The sequence below is a fragment of the Acomys russatus genome, chromosome 13 (genome assembly GCF_903995435.1).
Source record: "Acomys russatus chromosome 13, mAcoRus1.1, whole genome shotgun sequence".
Lineage (NCBI taxonomy): Eukaryota > Metazoa > Chordata > Mammalia > Rodentia > Muridae > Acomys > Acomys russatus.
The window spans coordinates 15648430-15667891 of NC_067149.1; the positions used below are offsets into that span (position 1 = coordinate 15648430).

The following is a 19462-nucleotide window of genomic DNA, read 5'->3' on the forward strand; positions in this document are numbered from 1 at the left end:
ACTCATGTGTAGATCAGTTCGCTAATGAGTCAACACTTCCATGATCCAGTCACCTATGAGTGAATGGGTATACAGGCTGAGGACCACACTTTGAACACAAGGAATCTCTCAATGGACACTTTGTATACAAACTGCAACATGTAGACTTCAGTGGGCATGATGAGGTGTGGCCTGAAGGCCTTTCCAACCCCCTTCTGTGGGCGGTACATTGTACATGTGTTTTAGGGTAGTTGTGGAAGGTTTTACCAGCAACGTTTTCAACAATTCCTGGGATTGGCTAATGGAAAGTGAGCAGTGGAGTAAAAGAACAGATTAGATAATACAAAGGAAGCATAGGCAGCCCTGTCCAAACACACTGACTTCTTGTTAACTAAATTTCCATTTCAGAGGCATTTCTGAATATAAAGAGTTAGGAAAGTCTGCCCAGAAGCCCCGCCCCATGTCCTGACAGCCCTACCACAGCTCAGCGCTGGAGGTGGGCCTGGGGTCTTGAGTGACCTGCTTCTGACCTTGCTGTGCTGGCAGTAATGGAGTTGTTTGCCTTTTCTTGGAGTTAGATTGCTGCTTACTAGCCATGTTACAGTATTGACTGGATTCCCCCAGCCTCACTTTCTCCAGCTCTCAGATGGGAGTCATAGCATGTTCTGTGCTGAGTAATGCTGGCAATAGCTACTGCTTATTAAATGGGATCTGATATTGTACAGCCTCTAGATTACACTGAAACTTTTAATATTGGTCTTATTTTGTTGGGATTATTTTGGATTTTATTTATGTTTCCCCCAGATCCAAGGACTGAACCCAGGGCCTTGTGCTTACTAGATAAGTGCTCTACCACTGAGCTAAGTCCCCAACCCATTATTTTGAATTCTTAAAGTGAGTTTCTTCTCAGTACAGCTTGGCTATTTCTCTTTGTGTAAATAAAAATGGTGAACTTCATAAAAAGATGTAGATAGTAAAAGTGTTTGTCTGCCTTAGCCTTGTTTTAGGGGTCATTCATAATTCTGTGGTAAAGAATTCTTTATCATAAGAACCTGTCTGCTGGGGCTGATGACTCAGAGGTTAAGAGCACTGGCTGCTCTTCCAAAGGGCCTGAGTTCAATTCCCAGCAACCACATGGTGGCTCACAACCATCTAGAATGAGATCTGGTGCCCTCGTTTGGCCTACAGGCAGAACACTGTAAACAGTAAATAAATCTAAAGAAAGAAAGGAAGGAAGAAGAAAGAAAGAAAGGAAGAAAGAAAAAAGGACCTGTGTGCTTGGGTTCATGGCATCACTCCCACCCTCCATAACTCTTAAGTCAGCAGTGCAGGTGGAGTGCAGCTAGCACCCTCTGACCATCTCTAGCGAAACCTCAAATATAAAGAGTTCCTTTATTGCTGAAGATGAAGGTCAAAGCACACAACTTAAAACATTAAAACTCTCCACAGTAGCACCAAACATGAAACTCAAAACTCGAGAGGAAGTAATAATCTGCAGAATCAGTTCGCAGCAAAGAAATCAGACTTAACAAATATAGACTAAAAATTCACCCAGTTCAGTTTCTAGAAGAGTTAAGAGAAAAATTTAGATATAACAATAGGAATAAGAAAACCATAGGGGCTTGTTTGTCTCCTGTCTTGCCTGTAACATGAATGATCTTTGAGTGTGTGCCTGTGTGAATGACCAACAGATCAGTAAATGTGTCCTTTTTTTTTTCTTCGACAGTTTCTGTAACAAAAATCTAGTAGGGTTGGGCAGAGAAGACTCTAGCTGTGACTGAGAGATGGTTGTCTTTGAGGAGCTTACAGTCTTTTTGTCTTTGTTTTTCCAAGGTAGTCAGGCTGTGGAAAAAAGACATAGAATCTACAGTCCTCAGGACCTGGCAAGAGCTTTGTTTTTGAGGGGGTGGGTAAGAGGGCTGCCCTATTACTGCCATGCATAACCAGTCAACTCAGCTCCCCACAATGAGACCTAATCAGCGCATCTCGAGAATGTTGTACTCAGTGTTTTTTCTTTTTTAAAAAATAATTTGGATTAAAAAAAATGTATTGTCTGCATGTCTATTCACCACATGCATGCTTGTTTCTACTGAGGCCAGAAGAAGACATTGGATCTCTTGGAACTGGAGTTACAGATGGTTGTAAACCACCCCGTGGGAGATGGGAATCAAACCTGGGTCCTCTGCAAGAGCAGTGCGTGCTCTTAACTGCTGAGCCCTCTCTCCTGCCTGTGCCCATTGATTTGGAGTTGTTTTCACTGGCATAAGGGTTCCTCTAGGTCCTGGTTCTTATAAGCTCCATTAAGTTAAAACTCTTAACTTAGTGACCTAAGACTTCCTTTGTTTAAAAGTTAAAAAAGCAAAACAAAAAACCCGAAACCCTCAGATAAGATTCTAGCAGAGAAACTGCTCATTTATCACCATGCATTTTGTCACCTTTAGAAATAACTAATATGAAAACATCAGTTCTGAAAGCCTTAGCCTAATGTAGTAAAGACATTATTGTTCCCACTTAAAAATGAAGTAATTTAGTCAGGCGTGGTGGCACCCTTTAATCACAGCACTTGGGAGACAGAGACAGGTGGATCTCTGTGAGTTCAAGGTCAGCCTGGTCTGCAAAGAAAGTTTCAGGACAGCCAAGGGTTATTACACAGAGAAACCCTGCCTTCAAAACCAAAACCAAAACCACAACAAAAAAGTGAAGTAATTTATAGCATGGAAAATGAACACCAAAGGAAAACAGGGAAATGGTATTTTTTTGAGTTGGGTCCTTGGGAGACTTCCAAAAGAAGGTGGCTTTCATACTTGAGTTTGAAAGACAGATGGCTATTTGATAGTTAGGTTAGAGGAGCACTTTAAACTGAAAGTCAAACAAGAGTTTGGAAGTAGATCACTGTTCCTACAGAGTTGGAATGTGCTGCCCGTAGCTGGCTAGCCATGGAAATGGAGCCCTAGCTTTCCCAGCAGTGCATTTCCTCTGTCTGACCCTCTGCCTGCATTTCACCCTGCTCCTCTGTGTGTCTTTGCTTGAGTTGGGGTGCATCCTGTTAAGATACATGCTGAGAAATAACTTCTGTGCACACTGGTAAGACTGTAAAGATGAAACCTTTTATTAATGTGACTGTGAAACCAGCTGTACCCATTACTAAGTGGCATCTTGGATTGGGTGGTTTGGGAATGTTTTTCAGGTTGAAAATATCCTCTTGCATGACCGAGGCCACTATGTCTTGTGTGACTTTGGAAGTGCCACCAACAAATTCCAGAATCCACAGGCCGAGGGAGTCAATGCAGTAGAAGATGAGATTAAGAAGTAAGCCTTTTCTCCTTTCCTGGAGTTCTGTCCATTGTCAGATGAGCACATTCCTTTTTGGCTGATGGGTAAAACTGAGTGGGAATGAAGTGGTGCAGGCCATTTACGCTTTATCCCAGGACACACTGTTCACTGTTGGGCTGTTTGAGTATACCTGAAGGCTGAGGAGGTGGACTAATTGGTGGGGACAAAAAAGAGTCTTATGCCTTCTCAGAGCTCCTGTGGGTGCTCTGCACACAAACTTTGATTTATAGTGCCACACAGCCATTCAAAGACAAGTGGTCACTGGAGAGGGTGGGGAAGGTATGGTACATCCCTCTAACCCCTGCAACTCAGGAGCTGAGACAAGAGGATTGTAAGTTCAAGGCTGGTCTGGGCTACATAGCAAAACCCTGTCTCAGAAACCAAAAGGAAAACTAAAGGCCAAATGGCGGTACGTACTCACTGAAGTGCCATGCTGTCTCCAAAGGAAGTCACAACTGTGGTATAACGAGTCAGATGTGTGTGTGTTTCTTACTGAGCCCTCCTTCTCTCTCATGAGGAACTCAACCACTCTTTAGTGGAATTTATGGTAAATAGAGTGACTGAAGCCTCTACAGCTGCTGAATCTGTGACCTGACAGGAAGTCTCTTTAGATTTTGACTCCTGTAGGAGCCTCATGCCCACAATGGTGGGTTTTCCCAGGCACAATACACTCACTGTGGTTTCTAGTAAATTAGTTAGCTGTCCAGCATGTACTTGCAGATGGTGACCCTCTGCCACCTTTGTGTATCACGAAGGTAGCCATGCCTGAGGCAAGACCACTTCTGGTCCCAGGCCCCTTAGATACTCAAAAGAAATCCCCTGAGGCCAGACACTAGAGCAGCACGGCCAAGTGTTCAGTAACACAGATATCACTTGGAACAAGTGCTTACGCTCCTGTTTTCCTGAGTCAAAGAAAAGAATGCTGTGGTTTTAGCCTCAAAGAGTCCATGATCATGGAGCTGGAACAATGGCACAATGCATAAGATGCTTGCCGTGCAAATGTGAGGACCAGAGTTTGGGTCCTTAGCACCTGTAGAAGAGTGTGGTGGGCATGCTGGCCTGGCTGCAATCCCAACATTTGGGAGGTGGGCACGGGCAGTCCCTGGAGCAAGCTACATAGCTGGACTCATCACTGACAAGTCTCAAGGAATGCAGTGGATAGCAATGCAGGAAGACACGCAGCATCGGCTGTGCTCTCCACACACATGTGCACATGCACTACATAATTACTTCTCCCAGAAAAGAACACATGAAATGAGCCCAGCTAGGGCTCAGAGTCCCCTCCTGGGCTGCATCCCTCAGTCTCATGCTAAGAGTCTACTGTTTAAAAACTAATCAGCAAAATACAGTATTAGAGTACAGCGACTTATGGAGGAAATTTTGTCATTTAAGGACCGCCCCCCCAAAAGGGTGCTTTTAATACTTTATTTAGTGTTTTTATGTCTGAATACCTCAGGGTCCTAGGACTAGGTCTGCTGTGAGAAGATGTGATGACATCATTATGACGAGGAGAACCGTTTCTTTACCTGCACTAATATTTAATTTGCTCTTCTGCAGATTGCTGACAGAGAATTGGATTCTAGTAATATGAAACAAAATTGCTCCTCCTTGATTTTAATTATAGCACTGATATATTTAACAAAACATGGATCTCTTGATTGTAGATACACAACGCTGTCCTATCGAGCTCCAGAAATGGTCAACTTGTACAGTGGCAAAATCATCACTACGAAGGCAGACATTTGGGTATGTGCCAGCTAAGCCACCCACACCCGAGATGTCACAGGCCTTGGCTAGAGTCCTGAGCTGAACCAGCCAGGAGGGAGCACACAGCCTTGCCCACTGTTGATGATGATCTTTTTATTTTATTTTATTATTTTATGTGTATGTGTGTTTGCCTACATGTATGTCTGTGTACCATGTGTGTTGCAGTGTCCTCAGAAGACACTGTTGGAGTTACTGATGGTTGTGAGCCACCATGTGGGTATTGGAAATTGAATTTGGGTCCTCTGGAAGAACAGCCAGTGCTCTTAACCACTGAGCTACCACTCCAGCCCACTTGATGCTGACCTCTTGGAATATGGGGGGAAAACAAAGAACCCCACCTACTTCAGCATACTTTGCATGTTTTTCCAGGGCTTTTCATTTCTAGGTATACTTCTGGAGAATAAACCAGGTGAAATGGTTTTCTGATCATAGATGAAAATGTGACTCAGCTGCTAGGGTGTCACTCTGGCTTCTGAGTTCAAGTGTCGCATAGGTAATGGTGCTGTGTGGGAAATATAGATGGTACTGATCTCAGCAGATAGGTTACTGGCTTCACAGCAAATAAACCACTAGTTGCAACCTGCTTTTCTTATTTTTTAGGCTCTTGGCTGTTTGTTGTATAAATTATGCTACTTCACTTTGCCATTTGGGGAGAGCCAGGTGGCAATCTGTGATGGAAGCTTCACAATTCCCGATAACTCTCGATACTCGCAAGACATGCACTGCCTTATTAGTAAGTATTTCAAGTTTCCAGTTTTGTATTTTTTATTTCTCATTCCTAGGAATAGATTGGAAGATGAAGGGATCAAATTCCAGGAACAAGATTGAACGCAGTGATAAAGAAATCATTTGATACATTTGGGAACAGTGGTAGTATGGCAGTGTTCACTTCGAGAAATTGGTCTTTTTGCTAGAAACTTGGCTGCATGAGTGAGCCAGCCACACGGATGGATCTGTTAGGTGTGCTCTGAGCAGCATGCTGCTGCTGTGTTCTGCTGCAGTCTGTGTGAGAGCCCAGAGTCCAGCTGACTCACATCAAGGGATGAGAAATCCATCTCTGCAAAGCTGGGACAGCCCAAGTGAGCATGCTTGCAGTGCTGGAAGGAATGGTCACTAAGGCCATATAGCTCCATGGAGCCAGGTGTTTTCTCTCACTTAGGTTATCACTGGATTTTTACAACAAGCATCTAAATTGAGTGTTTTGTCTAAAATTCTAAGACTTTCATTTCTTTGTGTTATCATAGCCAGCATATGTACTAACATTCATTAACAGATGGTAGAAAAGTAAGCTTTGTACAGAACTGGTACTAAAATGCTAAAGAAGCTGATTGTTTTTTTAAAGCTGTCTTTAAAATGCTGGTCAAGACATTTAGCAACTAAGTTGACAAAGCATTATAGACCATATACCCTGAGCTCCCCAGTTTGAGTCCTGGGTAGGCGTGTACTGAGAAAAAGAGAAGTGAGGGAGAACAGCTGAGCTGTGCTGAGGCTACATACACCTCCCCTAATCCTCCAAACCTGGGCTCGCTGGGCGTTTACTTCTTCACTTATTACTTACTTACTTACATTTCTTTGAGACAAAGTCTTACTATGCAGCTTTAGCTGTCCTGGAACTCACTATATTGACCAACCAAGCTGGCCTTGAACTCACAGAGATCTTCCTACATGTGTCTTCTGAGTGCTGGGACTAAAGACAAGTGCCACCAAGCCTGGCAAAACCTGTAGGTTTTAAGAGTCATTGTCTCCATTACACACAAGAGGAGACAGAATGATTTCTCAAGTAGACAGTGTTCTGGAGGTTCCAGGACTGTCCTTTCCATGTGACACTTCTCTCAATGAACAGGAGGCTTGGGTGTTTAAAGGATAAGAATGTGGCCCTTAAGGATTGTCAGACTGTTTGCAGAGGCAAAGCACTTTGTCTGTAGGACTGCAGATATGTAAAGAAGTGGAAAGAGGTATGAGAGAGGAGCGCTGGTCTCGGTGTTACTGATAGCTCCCCCCTCCCCTTTTTTGGCTCCCCCCCCCTTTCTAATATCTGCATCAATGAATTCATGTTAAAAAAAAAAAAAAAGCCAGATTTTTATGTGACTGTAGCACTAACACCTTTCCCATACCCTATTTAATATGCAAGCTATTTGAAGATTCTAAATTTGTAGGCTTCAAATTCAGCCTCTTGTTGCCTCCCCCACCCTGTCCCCAGACTGTCCTTTCCCTCTTTCTTTTGGTGATATTTCCATCCAAGCCTGAACAGATAACATAGAAGATTTTCTTTGCATCTGAAAGAGCAAGAAAGAGGGAAGAGTCAGTCATGGCTTAAGCTGCATTCGTTCACTTTTGAGAGTCTACTGTTTCCACCGGTTGTCTGGATCTCTTCATTGTCACCATAGTCTGTGTAAACCCTGGCAGACCGTGGCCTGGTCCATGGCCCCCCGCTTCTCTCCCTCTTCTTCGTTCTTCCAGTCCATCCTTACCATGAGCAATTCCTAGAACATGCCACCTTCTCGTGGCCCGTGGAGTAAACTTGAGTGGCTTGCCTGTGGTCCCGCCATTAGGCCCTGATTCTTAGTGTGGTGTTTAAGGTCCTTTTATTCTTTTTCTGTCCCACCCAGGCAGCCAGCTTGGTACCTTGTCCTTTGGGTTCCTGTTTCCAGGTAGCAGTGTTTATTTTCTGGTCTTTGTTGGCAATGTCCTCTCACCCAGACTGCCTCTTTTTTTTGCTCTCCCATGACTTAACTTTTGTCCTGTCTCTGGCAAGGCCGTTTGACACCTCAGCCTCACAGATCTTTTCTGAACACAGTGTTCATTCATTGCTTACACAGTAACCCTCCTTTACTCATTTTGCATGTATTTACACATGTGATGGCATCTTCTCAAAGATTTCTCCTGAGGAATTTTCTAGTGTCGGAGACTCTTGAAGGACCTGGAAATAGGCAATTTATAGATCTGAGTATGTTAACGTCATAATTTTTTCTCAAACTGAAAACTAGCTTATAAGTAAATTCATGAGGGTTTTTTTTTTTTTTTTAAAGACCTGGAAACAGACACAGGGGGTCTTAATTTTGAAATTTGGTTGTATATTTCAACAGTCATTTGTTTAACAGAGGGAATGAGCTAGGAAACCATATGCAAGACCATGGTACCTTCTAAGTCTTAGAATATGAAGCTGCTCATTTTTATGTTGAGAGGGTGAGCCCCCTGGTATTCCAAGCACAGGTGTGTGAACCTCAGTAGCTTTGCTACAACTCAAGGAATGTATTTTCCTGTTTCCCTTGCTAGGGAAAGGGCTAACTGGATTGTCCGACTTTTCTGAGAACTGAAGCTTAAAATGCAACCCAACTTTGATAGTAGAAAAGTTCACTTACGTAAGTGATAGAACAGCTGTTAGGACATCATGAAGTAAGCTCATGTATGCGTGCTTGTTTTAGGGTATATGTTGGAACCAGACCCTGACAAGAGGCCAGATATTTACCAAGTTTCTTACTTCTCATTTAAACTACTCAAGAAAGAATGCCCAGTTCCAAATGTACAGGTATGTGAATGGTGCTTTTTAAAACTGATATATGTATATATTTATTTTGTTAGTTTGTTTGTTTCAAGACAGGATTCCTCTATGTAGCCTTGGCTGTCCTGGACTCACTTTGTAGCCCATCTGCCTCTGCCTCCCCCCTGATTTTTTATTTATACACACACACACACAGTTTCTTTTTTGAGACAGGGACTCCCTTTGTAGACCAGGCTGGCCTTGAACTCACAGAGATCTGCCTGCCTCTGCCTCCGGAGTGCTGGGATTAAAGGTGTGCGCCACCACGCCCAGCTTGATTTATAATTTTTAAGGATGTTTTATTTATTCTTTGAGAATTTCATACTCATATACAATGCATTTTGATTATATCAATCCCAATTCCTCCCTCCACCGCCCCTAGGACCCTCTCTAACTCATCCCCCTCCAAGTTCATGCGATTTTCTTTTCTTTTTTAAAAAAAAAAGGCTTACGGAATCCAGTTAGCTTTGCCCGTATGCCCACAGGTTGGGCTATCCATCCAAGCACTGGCTGTCTACTGTTGTTACATTTACAGAGAAAATGACTCCTCAAGAGGCTTCAGCTGCCCATAGTTCTTCAGCGAGATGTGAGCTCTCATGAGTCCTGGGGTTTTGATTAACTTGATCCTGGGCCGGTCTTATGCATGTAACCACAGCTGCCATGAGTTCATGAAAACGGTACTATTAAAGGAAATGAGCCTCATCAAATTGTTGAGTCATTATGGGTGTTAATCTCTGGATTCAATGAATATTAATATCCCTTGCTTAAACCTCTCAGGACGTTCAAGCAAAGCAGCTACTATAAAGAGAATACAATTTTCCCATGGAATTTAATTATAAAACTGAGGCAACTACACTTAATGATAACTAACACACACACACACACCAATGCCAGGGGATTGAGCTCTGAGTAGAGTGGCCACATTCTTGCACTGCTCACTGAGAGCAGCATGTCTGTTGTGTTTCCTGAAAATGAGCAGGTGTCTTGTTTTACCGAGGCAAGGCTCTGTTCACCTGCTGCTCTCTTCTTGGGCACTTTGCTTCTTTGATTCATCTCATGCATTTGTCTAGTCTCTCCTCCCTCTTTCAGGGAAATGAGGTCCAGGAGGTCATGTTAGAAGACTCCAAATGCCCTGGTCAGACTTGGTTTTCCTTGTTTGGAATTTTAATTTCATGTTTTAAAATAGGATTCTTCTCTATAGCACAGGTTGACATTGATTTCGTGATCTTCCTGCCTCAACCTGTCCAGTCCTGGGATTACTGCCATAGGCCATCATACCTGGCCTTGGACTGTGTGTTCTTTACAAAGAAAGCCATAAGCTTCTTTTGTTGTTGTTTCAACTTTTTAGAACTCTCCCATTCCTGCAAAACTTCCTGAACCAGTGAAAGCCAGTGAAGCAGCTGTAAAAAAGACCCAGCCAAAGGCCAGGTAAGAAATGCCCTCAAGAGCCTGCACTGTGCTTGGTGCCAGCTGCAGTGGAGATGCCTGCTGTCGGAGTCCTGTGTGGCTGTGAGTAGAGACCACTCAGATCAGAAAAGCAAGCTCTGTCTCCCTATGCAGAAAACTGTTCTTTGGGAATGCTGAGAGAGATATAATAAAATGCTGGGATCTACATTTGAAAGGAATCAAGAACCTCACAGATACGTAGATGGCACGGCAATAGGTACAGGGGCCTTCTGGGATGAGGCAGTGACAGACTTTAAGGGTTGCTCGTAGAGAATTGTCGTAACCTGTTTCTGAGCTGGTGGGTAGCCATATTTACCCTTTAGCCCTCTACATTCCTTTCTCCTCTCACTCCAGCCATATTTGGAAAGTGCAGTTGAAATGGCAGTCCATGAACAGCGAAAGATCCCCCTTGGTCTTAGCTAATTACACTGGAGTCACCCAGGGTCTTCCAAGAAAGGATTAAACAAGTGAAGGAAGATGTCCAGGTCAGGGACAGGGAACAAGCCAGGAAAGCCTGGAAGGACAGTGGGGAGGTACAAGCCTCACTTCAGAGAGGAAGGGGATTAGTGGTAGACATGACCCATTCCAGGAAGGAAGAAGGCTTAAGTCCTCATCCCACAGTTAGCTCGAAGATGAGTCCCTTCCTCCTGGAGTCCCTGCACTTGAGATAGGGTAGTCTATAGGGAAAAAAGCCTCAGCCATACTGCACTAGATTTTTTTGATTGGTTTTCACACTTGTCATAGCTCAGGGTCTGCCAGACATATTCACATGGATTCCAAATGAAACATTCTGAGGGTGACCAGGAGGTTCTCTGCCTCTCCTTTTCCTACCATCCTCTCATGGCAAGAAAATGCTAGTGACAAACTATGTAAACACACTGGATAACAGTGTGTATATTTTAAAAAAGATTTATTTCATTGTTTTTTTTTTTTTAAGTGCATAGGCAAGCAGCTTTAAGTACCCATGAGTGTAGATGCCCATAGAGGTTAGAAGAGGATGTTGGATCCCCTGGAGCTGGAGTTGTGAGTCACCCAAACATGAGCGCTGAGAACTGAACTCTTGGGATCTCTGCAACAAAGTATGTGCTTTTATCAGTTGAGCCATGACTTAGAGAAGAAAGTATCTTACGGTTCCAGAGGGATAAGGGTCCGTTATGATGGGGAGGCATGGCAGCCAGTAGCAGGCATGGTGGCTGGAGCAGGGTCATCAAGCATGAAGCAGAGAGCAACTGCAAGGAAGGCAAGGCCTTATGCCCCCAAAGCCCGCACCGTGACATACTTCCTTCAGCGAGGCCACACCTTTAAACCTCTGCAGATAGCATCCCCGCTGTGGACCACGTGTTCAAATGCATGAGACTATGGAGACATTTTATTCAGACCACCACAGTGGCCTGGTAGTCCTGCTCAGGAAGCTCCCGGGTCCAGGTTTCTCCGTGCTTTTTGTTTTCCTCCCCTTACAGCATAGTCATAGTTTCACAGATTAATGTGATAGCATTCATATTCAAAGCTGCACAATCAAGGAGTAATCGAGGAGACAATTATTTCTTTATTTTGGGAATTGTTTTGTTTTGTTTTTCAACACAGAGTTTCCCTGGGTAGACTTTGCTGTCAGGACTCACTTTGTAGACCAGCTGACCTTGAACTCACAGAGATCCTCCTGCCTCTGCCTCCCAAATGCTGGGACTAAAGGCGTGTGCCACCATGCCTGGCTGAGACCATTATTTCTTAAGGCTTCTAGAAAGTGCCAGATAAGCATCTGCTCTGTTCTGTGTACAGCCAGGGCTTGTTACTTGGCCATTTGAGGTTGCAAAATACGCTATGCTATGTGACTATTACTTTGGGTGACTCTGTGTCCAACTGAGAAAATTTATTATTGAGGAAAACAAAGTGTATTTGAAGAAGTGGTGTTCCTGTCACACTCACCAATTTTAAACTCTTTATTTTGGGCTATTTGCTTATTTCTTCCATTTGTCTGGGTTTATTCATCTGCGTGCCTTTTACTGTAGAGAGCTTCCCCACCTTTTAAAAAGATTTTTTTGTTTATGTATGTCTGTGTGGTGTATGTGCAGAAGTCAGACCCCTGGAACTGGAGTCGGAGGCTGTTGTGAGTTACTCTATGTAGATAACTATGTAGACAAATGAACTCAGTTGTTATGAGAATAGCAAGCACTCTTAACTACTGAGCTACCTCTCCAGCCTCTAGAGAGCCTGTTATGACAGCTAGTTTTTAACCACATTTAAGTTCTATCTGTATGTGAACAGCCCCTGCCCCAGCCATCACCCAGAGTGTATTCTGCAAGTCCTGTGTTTGGTGAAAGAGTCTCAAGGAACACTGTTTTCTATGTAGGTGTCTGAACAGCAGTCGCTCTACACATTGACACATGGACAGAAATCTATCTGCTCATAGATTTGGTCACTGAGTTTAGAACTTACTTGTCCACCCGTTTTTAAATCTTTTTTTTTTTTTTTTTTTTTGAGACATAAAGTAACATTTTTACTAAGTATAAAAGAATTACTACTAAAGGAAAAGGTTTTTATTTCCCTTTAATTTCTTCAGTGAACTCACTTGTCACTCAGGAGTGTATTATTCAGGGACCAGGAACTGGGGAGGCACTTCAGTTGATTTTTTTTTTTTTAATTGAAAATTCATACAATATATTCTGGTCACAGTATCCTCTCTCCCATTTCCTCTGAGTTTCTCTCCACGAGTTTCTCTCCACCTCCCTACCCTCCTTACTTTGTGCCTCTCTTATTTGAGGCTGGGGTCTAGTGGGTAGAGTACTTGCCAGAGGCCATGTAAAAGCTGGGTGCAGGTAGGGTGTTTGTAATCCTAGCATGCACCAACCTGGAGATTGGAGGCAGACACGGGAGAATTGTCTCCTTTGTTGACAGGTTGACAGACCAGCTAGCCTGGTATGTGTAGTGTTGTTCAGGGAGACCCTGTCTCAAACTAGGTAAAAGGTGAGAACCAACACCCACGGTTGTCATCTTGTGCTTGTGCATCCTGGCACTTACATACCTCCCCTCAGAAATCTCCTTGAGTCTCCATCAGTGTTTAAAGACTGCTTTGCTGAGAATGCTAGTTTTGGTTAAGAGTTACGTATTTTCAGGGTTTGAAATGTGTCATTCTGTGCTTTCCTGACTTTAAAGTTGCTGAGGAGAGGCATGTTATTTTGATGTGTTTGCCTTTGTAGGTGAGCTGGCACTTAGGGAAGGTTGATTAAGCAAATCTGAATGGTTTGAAGGAGTGTTGAGGGAAAACATCATGTGTTCTGCATATCCTCTCTGTTTTCCTACAATCTTAACAGCAATTTTGTTTTTCCTTTTCTAGACTGACAGATCCCATTCCCACCACAGAGACTTCAATCACACCCCGCCAGAGGCCCAAGGCTGGGCAGACTCAGCCAAACCCAGGAATCCTTCCCATTCAGCCAGCTCTGACTCCTCGTAAGAGGGCCACCGTTCAGCCCCTACCTCAGGCTGCTGCGGGTCAGTAACTGATTTGCAGCTTGTTTGGAGCTTCTTGATGGAGGTGTTAGAAAGCACAATCTAAAGAGTGACTGCATATGCCCAGCGGCTGCAAAAGGAGGCACTTCTTTCTGTGCTCAGGTGGATCACGGAGACCTCTAACCCTGTTGTCTGCGTTTATTTAATCACTGGACCTTTGCTCTATCTACCCCATCCTATTTATTTTGTATATTTCTGCTTCCTTTTAAAGAAGGAAGGCTTTTTTTTTTTTTTTGATAACCACAGAAAAATATCATTCCATTAATACTGTGTTTATTAGAGAAATTATCATCTTCTGTGTTCCAGTATTCTGTTATAATAAGAAGAGTAAGCTTTGTTTCAAAAAGGGGATTAATCCAAAATAACTAGTCACAGACCACAATTATCACATCTCAGGATCACAGGAACAATTTTTGATAAATTTGGTGGCCACCTATATACAACCAGGCATTCAGATGCTAGTTGTGTAAACTACTCATAAAATATGAAAGCTTGCTTTTTCTGTGGTATACAAGCTGGTACAGACTATGCTTAGCCTCAGTGGTCAGCTGTGTGTGTGTATAAGGTGCTCACTACAGGACCAGCTGGCTAAATGGGAAGATGGGTTAGGAAACCCCTCTGAAGGAGGCAAGTATTGACTCTTACAATTCCACTTGGTTTTGAAATGTTGGAAGCATATAGTCTGGCAAGAAATGGAAAGCTATCCCAAGTAGAACATCACAGATGGCAAAATAGTGAGAGCAGGCAAAGCTTGGGATAGTCTGCCTACTGCTGCCATTTCTTGTGTGGCAAATCAGAAAGCTTTTTTTAACAGGGTTACTCTGTGTCCTTGAACTCATAGAGATCTACTTGCCTCTCTTCTCAAGCACTGGGATTAAAGTTGTGCATCACCACTACCAGGCTTCAAAAAGCCATTTTTGTCTGGTGGAATTTTGAGCCCTTACATGGAGTTTATTTTTATTGCAGGACCCAGCAATCAGCCTGGCCTTCTAGCCAGCGTTCCCCAACCTAAAGCCCAAGCCACACCCAGTCAACCTCTTCAGCCATCTCAGCCCAAGCAGCCGCAAGCTCCGCCCACCCCACAGCAGACACCATCTACGCAGGCTCAAAGTCTGCCCGCCCAGGCCCAGGCCACTCCCCAGCACCAGCAGCAGCTCCTCCTCAAGCAGCAGCAGCCCCAGCAGCAGACAGCACCACAGCAGCCAACAGGCACCTTTTACCAGCAGCAACAGCCCCAGCCCCAGCCCCAGCCCCAGCAGCAGCAGCAGCAGCAGCAGCAGCAGCAGCAGCAGGCTCAGACTCAGCAGGTGAGGATCTCTGTATGACTCTTGCTTTGTATAGTGGAATTGTTACTATTGCAAGGCTTGCTAGGCATAGGTGTCTTCCTTTGGAAAAGGTAGGAAGGCCAAGAGCCATTGACCAGTGCGTCATCACTTCTCATAGATGTGGAAACTGAAGCAATGAAGGCAGATTAATAACTCTCAGGACTTTCAGTGTTCTCCTCAAGCTTATAGTTACTTTCTAAGGAGATACAGTGGAAAAATAACAATGATGTCCTATTAACACACAATGTCCAGTAGTGTCAAGCTGTTTCAGATGTCGCATAGTTTGCTTAGTTGCATCAGGAGCCAAACAAGGTCAATGTGTCCTATTTAGATGGCATATATTATTTTGTATTGAATATTTTAAATTGAATATTCAATATATTATATTGAATATAAATTACGTATTTTTTATCTTTGAACATATATATATTATAATGACTGGTTTCTTTAAATGTGTGTGTGTGTGTGTGTGTGTGTGTGTCTGTGTGTGTGTGTGTGTGTGTGTGTGCGCGCTTGTGTATTATTTGGGCACATACACTTGTGGACATTCAGAGGCAGGAGAAGCAGTGGATACCTAACCTTGGAGTTAAGTCATTTGCAGGACACCTGCTTGTTACATGTATACTAGGATTAGAACTCTAGCAAGCATTCTTAACCACAGAGCCAACTTCCTAACGTAGGCAGAGATTACTGTATCTTTTACATCTACTTTTATCTCCTTTGCCATGTTTTTATTTCTGTTTTTGAAGAAACTGAATTATTTGTTCTTTTAAGTTTTGCATATTATGAACTTGCTTGGTTATCCTTTGGTGATATTTGGTACATTCTACATCTATTATTGTCTGCTTGACCATCTGTCTGTCTGTATATATGTGTGAACCTGTGCATGTAAAGGTCAAAGGACAACTTTCAGGAATCTGTTCTATCTACTATCTGGTTACAGGAATAGAAGTCAGGCTATCGGGGCTGGAGAGATGGCTCAGAAGTTAAGAGCACTGACTGCTCTTCCAGAGGTCCTGAGTTCGATTCCCAGCAGCTACATGGTGGCTCACACCCATCTATAATGCTATCTGATGCCCTCTTTTGGCCTGCAGGTGTGCATGCAGGCAGAGCACGGCTTACATGATAGATAGATAGATAGATAGATAGATAGATAGATAGATAGATAGATAAATCTATCTTGGCTACCGATGCCCTTAGTTGCTGCTCTCTACCTAACTTGACCCAGTACTTTGCAGAGACGTGCTCAGTATCAGTTCAGTCTGGTAGTTCTTTGTTCTTCCCGTTCACCCCATTGGGTGTCCACTGCTGTTTCTTGAGCATCAGTGTACTTAGGTGTTGTGTGGTTTTTTCTTCTCTCTCTCTATCCCTCTGTGCCTCCATCCCTCCCTCTGCCCCCCTCTAGTTTTCCCTCTTTGGCTTAGCAACCATTGCTGCTGTTTCCCAAGTCCTGAAACCCACTTTGCATAGCAAAATCATACTCTCTCAAGTAGGTCCTGGATATCAAACTCCGGTTGTCTGCTTCTTGGCAGCAGCTGCCTTTGCCCTGAGCCATCTTACCAGCCTACAGAGTTATTTTTAGCATCTATGTAGTTACCATGAGGTCCTATTTGTACAAAAAGAGTGCAAGAAAAATGTTAGGTCCTTTCTTTGTTCACCAGTGTTCATTTAAAGGTGTTTTGCTTTGTGTTATTATATGTTTATGGATTTGTATGTGCCACCACTTTTAAACATGCTCAGATTTTCCTAATTCTAGCCAGTTGAAGTCCCTTCAGGTTGGCTTCTGTGTCCCTTGGATGCGACTCCAGTGATCAATGATTTCTTTGCCATTGAGAATAATGAATTGGGGGGGGGGGGGTGGGGGGGGTGGATAAATTCCAAGATCATTCTGCTCTTAATGTAGAGTAATCCATTTCTCTAAAGGTCAGATTGCTTTTAATGGAAATGGTATTTCAAAACTACAGTTGGCCCTGGAAATAATTATTTGTTAATGGGTTATGTTGGTAATTGTTTCTAGGCCTTTTTAGTAGATCCTTTGAAATACGTTTGTTTTATTTAAAAAATGTACATTATGAATTCAGATTTATATATCTAATTCAGATTTGAAATTACAAAATTTTTGTCTAACTTCTTGCATTTTGTTGTTTTTATCATCTGAAGGGCTTTTTGTTGTGGTGGTTTTGAAATTTCAAAAGCCCAAGCTAGGCTCAGTGTCTCTCTTCTTGCTATTTGTGGATCAAAACAGCCCCAGATGGCCTTGAACTCTTGATGGTCGCCCTGCCTCAGCCTTCAGAGTCCAGAGGCTTCAAGCATGCGTTACCACACCTGGCAGCCTTTGCATATTCAGTCCATTATTTTCTGTAGAGGTTAGCTACCAATTGGATATGCACACTATTGATTTCACTGTCAACATTTTGGTTGTTTTATGAATATGTAGAATAATTAAATAGTTTTAAAGCTAGATCTACAAAGTTCTCATTCTTGCAAAGATACAGCCCTCATTGTGTTTTGTTCTTCAGAGTGTCCTGTGCCACCCTTCAGGACAGGCCTCAGCCCTCTCAGTCCTCCGTGGCCGGGCCTGGGTTCTTGCTGTTGTAAACAGGTTGACCTTGTAATTTTACCCTAGTAGACACATGATATCCAGGAGTATTCTAATTAATTCAGAAGCAATTTAGGGGTTTCTAAGACATGGTCTTCACTGCTGTTTATTAGCATCCTCTTGTTAGTGCGCCTAGCATGTAGCTCCCAGCAGTGTGCATTAGAGAGACGTAAAAGAAGTGCCAGCAGCATGGCTGTACGTGCATTTTTAGCCCCAGCAGCAGGGTGGCTCAAGCCCACAGGTTGTTCAAACAAGCCTTGGCAATGTAGTGAGGCCCCACATAAAGCCCGCAGAGGAGGAGGATCACAGAGCAATAGAGTATGTGAAGACAGCAGAATTTCATAACACTAGATATGCTGGGCAGTAACTTTGGAAGGTTTGGACAGGTGCTAGTCACTGCTTAGCATTCTGCTCATGCTGGGGAGCATTTGATTCTTGGCAGCTTCAAAATCCTTTGTAAGATGCATTTCTTCTGCATGGGAGATTTGTCACTTCCTTCTGCCACTCCAGGTCTCAGAGTCACTTGACTTAAATCTGGTAGCTTCCCTGGGACTGTGCCTGGAAAGCAGTCTGGTGCAGTGGGAAGGGCTTGGCAGTGAAAATGTTGCTGGTATGATTCTAGTGCTCCGAGCCCTGTCCTGAACTCTGTGGCCCAGCTACTAGGCTTTTGCTGGACCCTCCCTTTGGCTTCAGCATTGTCTTTATAGTTACTGAAACATTAGTTGTTTGTGAATGTGGTTTTGTGATGGGTTTGTATTCACCTCCTCATTTCTTGCCACTCTCCTGCGCAGTTTCAGGCAGTACATCCAGCAGCCCAGCAACCAGTTACTGCACAGTTCCCTGTGGTATCCCAGGGAGGCTCTCAGCAACAGCTAATACAGAACTTCTACCACCACCAGCAGCAGCAACAACAGCAGCAGCAGCAGCAGCAGCTGATGACTCAGCAGGCTGCCCTGCAGCAGAAGACTGCTGTGGTAGTACCACAGCCTCAGGCACAGCCGGCTACCGCCCCACAGCCAGCCACCGCCCAGGAGCCTGCGGTAAGAACCAGCAGGGCTTGGTGCACAGACTGAGGAGGAATGTGTGGTGGTGCTGGGAAAGGGAAAGGGAGGAGGTAGCTGCAGCCAGGGGGCGCTCTGACTTACAGGAAGGTTGCTCGTCCCCCTAGTTGTTAGAATATTTCATTCTTTCTTGACAGATCCAAGTGTAAGGGTGTTCTGTAGAAAGTAGAGATTGAAAGAACACTTGTAGACAATGTATGAAAAAGAACCTTCTTATTTTTCACACTGAAGTTATTTTGGAGGAAAAAGTGGTTCTTCATCGTGACCAGTGCCACTGCTGACCAGTCAGGGACTTGGGAGCAGAGCTGGTTTCTGTTCCTTCTTCAGGGCCGGTTTGGCTTGTTGTGCCTGTCCTGTGTCTGAAGGTTCAGGTGCTGTCCTAGTCAGGGTTCTGTTGCTGTGAAGAGACACTGACCACGTCAACTCTTATAAAAGAAAGCATTTAATTGGGGGGAGGGCTTGCTTACAGTTCAAAGAGTTAGCCCATTCTCTCCACGGTAGAGAGCATGCTGGCGTGCAGGCTGACACTGTCGCGACCCTTCCGACCAGCGGAAAATGAGGACACGACCCGAGCGTTCTTCTCCAGGCGATTTATTCAGGAATTTCCAGCAAGCTTCTTCTTTTCCCAACCCCGGATCCCTGCTAATATACTATGCCTCATCCAATCAGCAGCCCTTACGTCGGTAGCTCCAATTGGTTCCCGACAAGGCGGGATGCATACCTCAGAGCAAAGCGCAGCCCACAACCCAAATAAGGACTTGTTTACCAGGAGCAGAATTGCAAGTCATTTTGCCTGGCAGGTTGCCAGGTGCCATTTTAGCGAGGGTGATAGCTTCAGCTTCCCACATGACACGGTGCTGGAGAAGTAGCTGGATCCCCAGACAGCAAGAAGAGAGAGACACTG

The 19462-nt window shown here is 44.0% G+C and overlaps 1 protein-coding gene across 2 annotated transcripts in view; it reads left to right on the forward strand.

Annotated features, from left to right (window-relative positions):
* The window catches only part of Aak1 (AP2 associated kinase 1), a 145086-nt gene that overhangs the window by 89533 nt on the left and 36091 nt on the right, over nt 1-19462 (forward strand). For both annotated transcript variants that reach the window (XM_051154858.1, XM_051154859.1), the window contains exons 5-12: nt 3167-3288; nt 4977-5058; nt 5680-5812; nt 8505-8608; nt 9969-10048; nt 13398-13555; nt 14540-14880; nt 18289-18537. In XM_051154858.1, coding sequence (XP_051010815.1) covers nt 3167-3288; nt 4977-5058; nt 5680-5812; nt 8505-8608; nt 9969-10048; nt 13398-13555; nt 14540-14880; nt 18289-18537 — 1269 coding nt within the window. The remainder of the gene's footprint in view (nt 1-3166; nt 3289-4976; nt 5059-5679; nt 5813-8504; nt 8609-9968; nt 10049-13397; nt 13556-14539; nt 14881-18288; nt 18538-19462) is intronic.